Source organism: Anastrepha obliqua, chromosome 4 (assembly GCF_027943255.1).
Source record: "Anastrepha obliqua isolate idAnaObli1 chromosome 4, idAnaObli1_1.0, whole genome shotgun sequence".
In the NCBI taxonomy this organism is placed as follows: domain Eukaryota; kingdom Metazoa; phylum Arthropoda; class Insecta; order Diptera; family Tephritidae; genus Anastrepha; species Anastrepha obliqua.
Genome location: NC_072895.1, coordinates 70122873 through 70135861, shown reverse-complemented (window position 1 = coordinate 70135861; position 12989 = coordinate 70122873). Strand labels below are relative to the sequence as shown.

The 12989-nt window shown below is 36.5% G+C and overlaps 1 protein-coding gene across 3 annotated transcripts in view; it reads right to left on the bottom strand.

Moving 5' to 3' along the window:
- The window catches only part of LOC129244908 (uncharacterized), a 107674-nt gene that overhangs the window by 29131 nt on the left and 65554 nt on the right, over window positions 1–12989 (bottom strand). For all 3 annotated transcript variants that reach the window (XM_054882812.1, XM_054882813.1, XM_054882815.1), the window contains 2 exons: window positions 10659–10794; window positions 1199–1450 (listed from right to left, as the gene is read on the bottom strand). In XM_054882812.1, coding sequence (XP_054738787.1) covers window positions 1199–1450; window positions 10659–10794 — 388 coding nt within the window. The remainder of the gene's footprint in view (window positions 1–1198; window positions 1451–10658; window positions 10795–12989) is intronic.

Genomic DNA, 12989 nt, shown 5'->3' with positions numbered 1-12989 from the left:
TTTTGTAGCATCGATACTTTTTCAATACTTTCAATGAGTGCAAGCAGCTATGATAACGCCCCTATAGCAGACGTAACGTTTTTACCAGCCGGCGCGTTCTGTACGCAGCAAGTCAGAAAATTAGATATTTCATAGGTTTGTTGAGAATTGCAGAAAAGTACGCCTGACGAAAAAACTCCTGTCGAAACACCACGTTGATCGTGTTGTGTTACATATTCGTATTAGTATGTATGATTGACGTTTTCTGGAGATATACGTATATATATGTGCATATGCGCTGGCAAGTTTGAATTGATTGTGATGCATCTGTATGTTCGGCTTCGAGAGGCAATCAAATGCAAAAATGCGGTTGAGTGTCACGTAGCTACCGGTGATGTTGCCATTTTTGTTGTTACTGCTGCAGCTAATGCTGCCACATTGCTTGATGCTTGTTGCTATTTTTATTGCTTTCGAATTTGCATGCAATTGCGTTGTGCGGCGGCGCGCAATCAGTCGTGTGTTAAGCATTCAGCCACACATATTGGTCAGGTAATTGAAAGAGCAGCAACAACAAAAAGAATAACAAACAGTCATAGGAACATGCATACATAAACACCAGCAATGATTACTGCGTTGCGTTATGCGCGCCGCATAGGCATAACTGTGGCAATTGTGGCGGCGGATGTGGCAGTGACTGTGACGACAGGCACGAAATCGGTACTCAAATTGATAAGTTTTTCAATTATTTTATTATTATATTGTATTACATGAGATAATGTTGCAGCAGCAGCAGAAATAAGATGATTGGAAATACTGTAATTGTTGTCAAGTTAGGCGTGTTGCACAAATCGTATGCCGATACGTTCACATACTCACACAATCGTAGACTCCACCTACTTATACGAGTAGTTACATGCAATGTATAGATTAAAACTTTGAAGTGCAACTCAAATTGCACGTTGCAAGTAAACTCAATTTGAGAGCAAACAAAAATAAAACGCAAATCAGTAGACAATTGTTATTGGAAATGAAAATATGAAAGAGTTACAGCTCTCTCTAGAAACCATGCACACATATACTTATGCATACATATATATATATATATATATATGAAGTGTATTACCAAATACTCTTCCCCTTTGCTGACTTTGTATTTGCCGACATTTGTTGTCATTAGTTTTTTGTTTATAGTTAGTAGGTATGCGTTTTTGGCACTTACCTCGACATGGTCCCGGATAGGCGACTGCAACTGAACGCCCACTTTTGCAAATCATTTGATTTATATCACAAACACTACGATACGTTTTGCCATCGACACCGCAGACAGCGCGTATTGGATCAATTGCTAGTGATGCCATCGCAGCAGCGTCATCTTCAGGGCAAACAATTTTACAAGCGATACAGTGGGGTATCGTGTATTGATCTTCAACACATGTAAGACCATTGAGGCATTTAACTCCGTTGCAAGAAGCTGGAAAGTAAGGGAAAAAATTAGCTGAAGTTTTTTATCACTCGTATCAAATATTCGTACAAATAGGTAGGTAGGCATTTGTTACCAATGAGAAATTTTCATTAATCTTCGGTTAAAAAACGTGTGCGTAATTTCATTGGCAATTTTGCTTATGTTTAAATTAATTAAAAACTATTACACATTTTAAATTTTCGGAACTTCTTCTTGTAAAGCTAATTGGATTAGGTTAAAGTGGCCGCCGTTCCAGCCCCAAATATGCGGAAGTAGTCTAGCTGGCCTGCAAAGTTAAACCACTTCGAGGAAGTAGGTGTGCAGACAGCGTTGTAGCAATTTAACCCGAATGGGGCTGTGACAGAGATAGCATGTGATACTTGCCCCTCTCTCTTCGTAACTGCAGCTGTGACAAAATCCATTCAGTGAAAACTTATCCGCTCTTCATGTAACCTCATTAAACAGTGGCCGCTATTACGCCAGCTGCTAGCGAAATGAGATACAATCGAGGTAGATAGTGTCTTGGTGAATGTTGATGTGCAACGTTCATCTATCACAAGTACTCGTAGATCGGTTCGACTGATTTTTTGTTGTTTGTTTTTTACTTGCATTGAAAGACAGACTCGGAACCTCATAAATGTTTTTAAGATAGCCTGTCGGACTAAAACTTAAACGTTGGTGACGTAGTTTTAGCTCGAAAGCTGACTTTGAATTTGCAATCCTTAGCATAGAAGCGATAGGTAGAATGTTCTCAAAATAAACGTAGCCTTATTATTACTTTCGAACATTTAAATTCAGTTAACGTTGACTGAGTTATCTTCGTTAGCGTCATACATTTTTGTGATTGTATTAAAAAAAGCCTTCTAAAAATCGCCGAAATGAATGTTTAATTATAACTTGGTTAATTGTTATCCGGCTTTCCAAAAAAATTTGTCATTATTCAAGTCTTGTGGTTCTATATTTCGTTCTATTAAATGCCGAAGTCATTTTCATATCGTTTTGTTTTTAAATTTTAATAGTAACAGGAAATAATTGATAAAAATGAGTAATTTTTGATTTGTTGTTATTTGAAAATCAATTTTATACATTTTTGGCACATTTCGCATAAATCTTGTGATATTAGCGTCGAAAAACTCTTCAGAAGAGATAAGCTTCAAAATACAAAAAATCATAAGCAAATCTAAATATTCTGTGCATAGTTATTATTGTACATTCAGTTGTATTTGTGTTTGACCGAGCTCCTCTTTTCATTTGTCGTGTGCGTCTGATGGTTGTTCCACTTGAATTGTTGTTGAATATCCCTCGAGTTTGCCATTGCCATTTTTCTATTAATTGGTGTTTCAGAGATTCGATCCTTTGCACTACCAAATGGTAATCACGCAACCACCCATTTAGCTACGGCTGCCGCCTAGATATATACTTATACATATTTCATAAACTCGTCATAAACTAGGCATCCGCGGCATCTACAGATTTTAAGGTTGCTATATCTGTTGGCGATGTTAAGCGCTCGCACAAGGTGACTCCGACGTTTATGGGACATTAATGTTGCCCAGGGCTTATGAACACAGAACCAATTACATCTTTGATGCGCAGTATTTTGTCTTGAATCAACCCTCCGTGGATGATACTTACCGCCACGTGTATTTTTGCTTGTTTTTTTAAGTTGAGAATTTTACTGAATATAAGGGTATTTGGAACCACAGAAAATTGGGATAGATGGCACAGCTACTTCAAATGCAATATATTGTTTTTACTAAAGCTTGTTTCAAGAAAGTACCAAGGCATATCTATGCAAGGTAATATCAATTCTACAGTGTTTTTGCTGTTTATGTTATTCTTTCCTTAATGAAAAAGAGAGAAGAAAAGAAGCACAAATACTCTTACTTTGAAAATCAGGTACCAATCACCTGATGAACAACACCACCTTATATTGATTCTCTTGGGAGAGTACGTTGTACTTTTTTGACTGGTCAGCCAAATAGTCTCCAATACATAGACTCAAGAACAGTCAGGACAGTGGCCGTCTTTTGTGAATCGATATCGAACAAGATCTGAGCCAAAGAGAACAGAGCCAAAGAAACCGCCCAAGAACCCTTCACTTCAGAGCAGGATAATGCTAAATAATCTAATTTTATCGTAACTTTGTAAACTCCTATGTTAAAATGATTTTGGGCAATAAATGAAATGAAATGAAACTTCAGTGCACATTTTATTATCAAAGATATTCGGAAAATTATACTAAAATCTCTTCAGGATACTTACAATAGTCAATGGATTAATTACCAACACCACTACAAAAAGTACAATCCTACTCGCATCAAGCCCATATATCCTACACACATTTCTTCTCAGAACCTCCAGAAATTTACACGCCTTCGAATCGGTCACACTATAGCCACCCATGTTCACATCCTAAACGGCACAGTCAAACCAGACTGCCCTTTTTGCAACTCAGACGACTACACGACAACATCCCTCCTCGATACCTGCCCAGGATTGGAATACACTGAAATGCTATTCATCCTAACCTTGAACTTTCGAATCTACTCAACAACACAGAACTTAATTTGTGAATTTATTAAACTAACTAAATTAAAATTTTAACTCTTTGCGCAAACTATTTATAAAATTATACGCCACTTAAATTCACACTATCCAATAATCTACCAATACTTCCTTAACTACCCTCTCCCATCCTCTTGTATAGTTACTTATTTACATACATACATTATTACTCTAGTTTAAGATACTATAAGCCGAAGGCCCTAGCAGCCAGAGCCTATTTCGTAAGTGGAGTAGTTATTAATAACTGTTACTCTTTTAAATAAATAAATAAAATAAATATTACTCAGACTTTGGCACGAGTGGAGAGGCTATCGGGAATTATATTATGTGTATTATGTTTTTTAACGAATAAAATTTGACTTTTTTAATTTTCAGGGCATATCTGGTCATCATAGCTAGTTTTGCTTTGCAACATAAGAAAATCCACACGTTTGTAGAAAAACTCCTCACAACCGATAACCAAACACTAACAAAAAAATATTTGCGTACACACAATTATCAACCAGCTGCTTAATTAGCAATACCAATAACAAAAAGTAACGTCAATTTAAAGCAAGTTGCTAAAAATAGCCAAACAGCTACTTTGTTATACCTTTTGCCATGTCATACCATCGATCGATCCAAATTGAATCATATTACAACAACAGCAACAAGTAGAATAACACGGAGTGCACTGCAACGAGCTAACAGAAAAAAAAACTGCATTTGCATCACCAGCAGCAGCAGCAGCAACAACAACAAAAACAACAGTAACACCAGTAAAACCAGCGAATCACTCGTTTGCAACTAATAAACTGTCAAATTTATCATTGAACATTGCAGCGTTGTGGCAACGCCTTGGCGCCATCTGTGACACTAACAAAATTGCAATATAATTTTTCATGAAATTATTGTACGCATCGCACAGACGACGGCCAACAAGCCACAAGTGGCATTAGCGACATGTTGTTGCAATTTTTCTTATTTGCCAATTGCAGGAGACTTCAGTTGGTTGTACGAATCACGGCATTCGCTTGGTTGGCCAATTCCTGTTGTTAGTTCGTCGAGTGGTGAGCTGGCGACAATGTTCACTATTGATGGTATGCTTTTAAATAGTTGTAGTAGATGCTTTTATTGTTGCAACGGCTCGTGGCAATAGTCAGAGTCATTAGTTAGTTGTGGCGGCATGAACGCTGGCAGCAACAACAACAATGGCATCAAACGTTGGGTATTTCTCCCTCATTTGTGTTGTTGTATTTTTTCTAGGTTTTTTTTAGTTGTTGCAGCAACATTTTAGGCACGCGTTAAACGTTGTTTGGCGCGCTCATACACTTATACCTATATGCCGGTATGTATGTAAATTAGGGTGCCTCACCAAAAATGTTCGGGTTTTGCACTGGAATTATACAAGTTGATATGCTTCCAGGAAGCAGTTTTTTTTTATAAATAATTTAAATTTTTTAAAATTATTTTCCAGAAATTGACCTCAGATGATAGAAGAGCTTAATCTTAAAAGTTTACAGTAAAATGTCTAAAAACTGTATTAATGTAGCGAAGGTGTGCTAATATTTGCGAAAAAAATTGGAATGTGAAAGAGTTTTCCAAGAAACAGAAGGGCTAGAAAATATCTTTTTTTTCTTAAACCTATCTTCCAAAAATACAAAATAAGCATCAAGAATGTGAAATGTGAAAACTTGATCTTTTCTATTATCTGAGGGGAAATTTCGTAACTCATTTTATTTAAAAAAAAACTCTATTTTTGGATTATTTACAACAAAAAAACTCGATTTTAATAGGTAATTTCAAATCGGTTTAGCTCACGTAAATCTTAATAATTTTCCGATTCTTTTTCGGAGTCTTTAGATATGATAAAGTTTTTAGGTCCGTTTACCGAGTACCGATTTCTATTTTTATATGGAGAGTGGTGCACCCTAACATTCAGACATACATACATAGCTATATTTGTGCATACTTACTTTCGCTAAATTATATATATTGCGGAATCATAAATTGTTGTTGCAAGCATCCCAAAGTTTTGAGGCAGTGTGTGATTTAATCAGAGTGCAACAAGTATTTTACCGCTGGAAAATTACAGGCTCACTTTGGATGATCTTTAATATACGATCGTACACTAGCAAAGACCTGACTGGTACTGCTACGCCACTAAAGACATTTTGCTTTGTTTTTTGTATTAAACAGGTATATCGTTCTAATGCTTTAGGATAAATAATAATTTTTGCTTTTCTATCTGTTTAAATATAAATTGTCTGGTTGTTCCACAACAGGCGCAGTGACTCAAATATTTGCCTATACTGCTGATCTGAGAGGCAATATAAGTGAATGTCTGCATAAACATTGTCATGGATTAAATAAATTTGGTGGCAAATGAAAAAAAAAAAATCACATTTTAACTTCGTCAAAGCTTTCGTTCAAAAAAATCTTGTTTTTGAAATTATAAGCGTTTCAAGGCAAAATAATGCAAAACAGAAGAATTGGAATTGGAATGAATTTTTTATTATAATCTGGTAGATAATTTCATGGCATTTGATATTTGAATATAATATCTGGCATATGTCCGTCGCGGTTACAAGTTACATGGTCTATTCGACCAGTCAAATTTTCCAATGAATCCGTAAAATAAATCTAAAGAAGTCCAATCAACAAAAGTGCGTCGCGAGCGATGGTCATTTGGCTTGAATTCTTGCACGAGCTTTATTTTATAGCCACGTAAGCCAAGATCTTTGGTAAAATTTTCCACGTAGCCGAAAGACAAACCCAACAAGTTAAGAACGACGATGAATTGACGCTTTATGAGCTTCGTGAACAATTTTTTTTTTCAAAGTAAATTCCTACAATTTGGAAGCGTTGTTCAGGCGTTCAACGATCCATAATGTCATGCCAAACCTTACTGAACAGAAATGTCAACACAGTTTGCGATTCTCAGCTGTCAAACCATAGTTATCGAAGTCGATAGTTTTCATGCAACTACAAAACATCCGATACTTTGTATTTTAAAGCTAAACAATTGGCCAAACACTTAGGTATGACCATACACTTAGGTTAGGCTTATAATACGTTCACATATGCATTAATCACCTATAAATCCACCAAATTAATCTACCCGTTCACATATGGCAGATTACCTGCAACACTGACAATCAGCTGTCAATCCTGCTTTGAGAGATTTTTCCTCATAGAAATTATTTTGGTGGAATATTTCGGTGTTTTTGGTTTCTTTAATTATTATTTATGATATGAAGAAAATACAAGGAGAAGGAATAGCTAATTTAATTGCGCAATTGGCTGCTAATAATAATAAACAGTTGGAGGAAATCCGTATGCGACGTTTACTGAGGTTGCAAAGAATTATGGCAGTAATACGTATTCGAAATTCGATATTACATTTTATAGTAAGTAATAAGAGGACAAAACGTTTACGGACGCACGCTTTTTTCTGTAAAATGAATCCCTAACTAATAATATTTAGCACAAATTTTATTAGAATTTCGTTCAAAGACCTGCTTGCTTTGTCGGCATCCATTTAAGTTAATTTTTATTTTGATGTTTCTCCTTACATTTGTAATAATAATTATCGATAACTCAGAAAACACAGGGTTATATGTTAAAAAGTATCGTGGTTATCTAGGATTATTTTATAATCTCAGATTTTGGGAGAGAAATTTTGTATGGGAAATCCCGCTTTTTAATTACGGATTTTGAGTTAAGCGCGAAAAAGTAGATTATCTACTTATATGTGAACGATAAAGAAACAGTTTTTTCTAATAAAAAGCTCCTCATAAAAAATCGGTTGCCGTTCGGAGTCGGCTTAAAACTGAAGGTCCCTCCATTTGTGGAACAACATCAGGACGCACACCATAAATAGGAGTAGGAGCTCGGCCAAACACTTAACAGAATTGTCTGCGCCATTTATTTATTTATTTTTTTATGTGCATACATACACACATATATATGTTATTATAGTTCATAACATTTATGGTTTGTATGTAACCGACGCCAATATTTTATTTATTGCTTTTTCTGTTTCAATTTGGTTTTGCTTCGCGGCCGATAGTTAATGCCAGGTGCAAGACCAATGATTTGATTTGCTTGACATCTCATGCAACTTGCTGGCTTACCAGTCGATTCACTAGTTTGGATGAGTGTTGATAATTCATTTTTTGTAACTCTATAAATGAGGAAAGGATTAATTAACTTTTGGACAGCCGCCAATATTACAAAAAATATTGAATTTTTATAAATAAGACGTTGTTTTTTTGCCTTCCTATTTTTCCGTCTTCGGTGAATAATTTAAAATGCATTTGTTAAAATTTTTTACATTTGAGTTTATCCGAAGGTTGTCTTTTATATTTTACCCCCAATAATGAAAACATAGTAAAATAATAATGAAAATGGAACGCTTGGCTCAATTTTCAAATAACTTTTGTCACTCAGATGGGGATACCTCCAAAACGAACTGCTCAAAGGCTTCAACGTCGCATTTTATTTTTGGTGTTCTGGAGCAAAAAGAAACTATTAGGTGCCAAATCAGGGCTGCAAACAAGGTGACCCATTATTCTTCAGCTGAATCAGTAAATGAGGCCACATTAGAACTTGTTGTAACAGCGTTTGTGGTGGTTCAAAGCCAAAAAATGAAGTTAGCTGATCATTGTATTCCTGTCTCCATAATCTACGCTAAAAATCTTAATAAATCATCACATGAAATCTTTTGGGTATGATGAATTTTTCAAGTTACTGAAAAAAGAACAAATGAAGGTAAATGAAAAAGTTATATGAGTATTTATGCTAAAAAATACCAAACTTTTCGATCACACGTAGTGTGATATAAAATATAAAAGGCAACCCTGGTAGGAGCAAATCTAGACTTTATTTGCATATAAAGAGAAAAAATGTTCTTTTGTGATTCTAGTAAGGATTTATTTGTTTTTTCTTCTGTGATAAATGGTTAGGTCTCTCGTATTCAATTCAGATAGCTTTTGCTTCTTCTATCTTGTCCCACGAGTGTATAAGTAGTATGGCGACCTTCGTATAAAAACTGTGTCACAGGCGGGCTAGCAAGGGAAGAAACCAATTCATAATTAGTAATGTCCGGTAAAATTCAGAGAATCATATTAAATATCTCGAATCAAACATCGGCATTTACGAGTTTTAGTTAACTAAAAAATAGTAGACGGGTCGTGGAAGCTACTTGTGCGTAAACAACAGATGAACGGTATTTAGTCAATCCACGAAAGTGTCCTTTATAGCTCGTGTTGTGTCCTTCGAGTCTTCTTCGAGTTCTATAACATTAACTATTTGGGAGAATGTTAATTCGAAAAAAATCTGTAATTGTAAAATAAATGTAAATTTCCCAAAAAAATCAGAAAAAAATGGCAACGTAAAAAAAATCCACAAATTCGAAGAGTTGAAATCACATTTGACATGTCGTAAAAAGTAACGTTAATAGAGGATATTTCAAAAGTGACGCCTAGATGTCAGTAGTGAATACTTCCTAGACAGTTCCTTGTGCTTATGTAATTTTCGTCGATCATATCGGAAAATTTGTAATTTTTTTCGTGGAAGTAATCGTCTGAATGAGTCGACAATTCATTACGGAACTTTTGTCATGTCGCAAAAGATGATGGAGATGGTAGCATTTTCGGACAGATTTCTCTATCCGTGAACTGGAGTTTAAGTGTCGTTCCGGGGCAATCTTTCGAAGTAGGCAGGATTAGAATGAGGTGAAAATCTGTACAGAGGCTGTTACGTCTGTCTTCATTGACGGATTTTCTCTAAATCAGCCAACTTATCTATTTCCTTAAAACTGCGAGTGCTGTTAGTTTTTTTCAGGCTGAAGTCTTTGCGATCCCGCAGGCATGCAGAATGCTCAGGGATGGCGGGGGCGAGGGAGATGTCAACATTTTTTCCGATAGTCAAGCTGTGATCAAGGCTCATATGACGCCATGGTGCAGATTCAAATTGGAGGAGATCACATCTCTTGTGTGTACAGATAATACTTCTCTGACCTGGGTAACAGGACAAGAAATATAGTGGGGAAAGAAATTGCTGGTGAGCTTGCCAGAAAGGGATTGACTGAATTGGTCTATGGTCCCATTCAATTTCCAAACTTGTAGCTGTGGTTACCGGTCATTGGACGATGGACACTCACGCAGAAAAGCTGGGTTTACCATTTAATGCCCATTGAAGAAGAAAGGTTCCCAATTCATAGTTGTCCGTGGTGTAGTGTTGTGCTGTTTATTTTTCTCGCAATAATGTCACATTTATTCTGCCCTGTGTCAGGGCTATCAAATTTTAGGTCTTTCCTTAACGTATTCATATATCCATATTTTATTATATTCAACATATAATTCACGGAAGTGTTGCATTTTCTTGTTCTATTCTTATATGAAATACGCATTTTCGAGAAAATGAAACACTTTAAATGTTCAACTTATAAATTGAAAGATCCCCGTGAGAACAAAAACGTTGAATACAGAAATGGCAAACGAAACAGCAGTGCAATGCCGTGATACTTTGCAGCTTTATAGTTAGTTTCTAAGGTATGCCGAAAGTTACCCAAAGAAAATCAAGGAAAGTTTCTCGAATATTGAATTTTCTTCCTTGCACTAGATTAAAAAATTTAAAAACAATTATTATTATTTAATAAACTCACTCCGACAGTGTCCCCGATATGCGATAGTCAGCGATGGATTATTAGTGCGGCAGGCACGTTTTTTCAATTGACATTCCGTGTTATAGGTGCGACCATCTGTACCACAGACTGGATGTGGGCCGTGGAAATTTTCTACCTATTAAAAACAAAATAAATATATTAGACCAAACTAAATTTAAGTATACATGTGTACGTGTATAAAGGATTTATAATATTAGTGCTTATACTTGTACGTTAAAAAATATATCGACCCAGGGAAAAATACAGCATCCCATTAAAAGTTCGGAGCAAAAGTGTCAAAAAAGGAAAAGCAAAAACCAATTTTGATTTTCAAATTTAGGTTTTAAGTCAAAAATAGCTGGTTGTACGAGGGGGGTTCAATAAGTACCCGTATTAGAAATGAAGATACAATTTAAACAAATTTTTTTTTTCAACAGAGTTCCCTTTTAGAAAGATCAACTTCTTATAAACGCTCCGGTCGTTTTTAACTTTGTGGAACTCTCTAAAATACGCCTCTGTATCGACGATGACTTCCTCGTTTGAACTTAATATTTTACCGCAAGCTTTTTCTTCATGTTAGGGAACAAGGAAAAGTAGCAGGGAGCCAGATAGGGTGAATACAGGGGGTGCGGCAGCAATTCATGCAGTTTGGCAGCGATAACTCCGAATGAATGTGCTGGTGCGTTATCGTGGTGAAACAGCACCTGTTTTTCGCCAAATGCGGCCGTGTCTTTTTCAGTTTTTTGTGAAAGCGGCCCAATAACTCACTGTAGTATTGTCCAGTGGCCGTTCTTTCTTTTTTAAAAAATCCATGAGGATGATGCCGTTCGCATCCCAAAAAATCGTCGCCATAACCTTTCCGGCCGATGGATCTGTCTTCGCCTCCCATTGCTTTTATTGTTGCTTAGTTTCTGAGGTGTAATGATGAATCCAGGTTTCATTAACGGTGACAACTCGATTCAAAAATTCTTTCGGATCTCGCTTAAATTGCTCGAAACACTGCTTCGAAGTTAACAGGCGTATCGGCTTGTTATTGCTTGTGAGCAATCGCAGCACCCATCGGGCGGACAATTTTTTCATCGCAAACTTGTCTTGTAAAATACTAATTGCCGTTCCTGTCGACACACCAATGGCCTCTGTTACATCGTCGATCAGCGAGAATCATGCCGTGGACTTTTTGAATGATTTCTTCGGTAACCACGTCTGCCGGGCGTTCTGACCATGTTTAAATTCATTGAACCAATATAGCTGTGTTTCCAGTTTTTGTTTTTGTCTCCTCGCATTTTTTCCCATCCTAAAACAAGAAGCGAATCATCGAACGATACTGCTCTATTTCCATCTTAGCAAAAATCAAGAAACACGTCTTACTCGAAAGCTGCCAAATCCAAACTAAGCTATCAACCACATGTCGTTGACTTGCCTGAAGAATAATTCCCTTAAGGAGCAGGTGCAGGAAGAATTTGGCAAAATCTTTACCATTAAGCTCATCTGCCATGCAGTGCGCTTATGACCTGGGTGCAGTCTGTTCTGCATTAACTATCTCCTATAGAGATCAGCGCAAGTTTAGAATTTCAAGGGAAAGGAATCATACTCTTTTTTTTTACTGGCAGCCGAGCTACCGTTAAATATTAAGATGCCTTTTCCTAAACATTCGTTCCGAGCTGTTTTTCCAGGATAAATAAATTAGAGTAGAGTGTAGCAAATAGAGCAAGTGCAAGGAAAGGTTTAAGAGTGCGTACTTGGTATTATTATTATTATTTTTTTTTTACCGAAGAAAACAAGACACTCTTTACTCGAGTTGGCGCTTTGAGTGGACCGCCTTGACATATCTCGAAAATGCGAAAATGTGTCTTTGTACTCTATAATAAACTTTATTGCCAGCCCATTCCATTTTTCACATTTGAGAGTCCCACATCAATGGAAATAAGACACCTTTCTGGTTCTTGGTTTTAGTGGCAATCCTTGTTAGTTGTGATACGTAGGTCATTGCGATTCTTTACGGCGTTTGTCAAAAATCTGTTTTTTTATTATTCAATTCATAGTAACATACACGATTGGAAGCACCTGCTGATATATTACATGTACATATAATTATATATGTTTCCCGTGGATCCTAGGAGGAGGCATAGGTGTTGGCCTCAGAACCCATCCAGCTAGAGAGTCGAAGGTCCCATTAGCCACGATACTCACGTGTCCCTAGACCCAAGTTAGCATCAGGCTATTATGTCTACCGACATACTTCAACTTGGATTTATAGGACTCGACTACCCTTGAAGTGGTTGGGAGGTTGTTTAAGGTTGTGAGCGCAGCTTGGCTGTCGCTGTAGACACA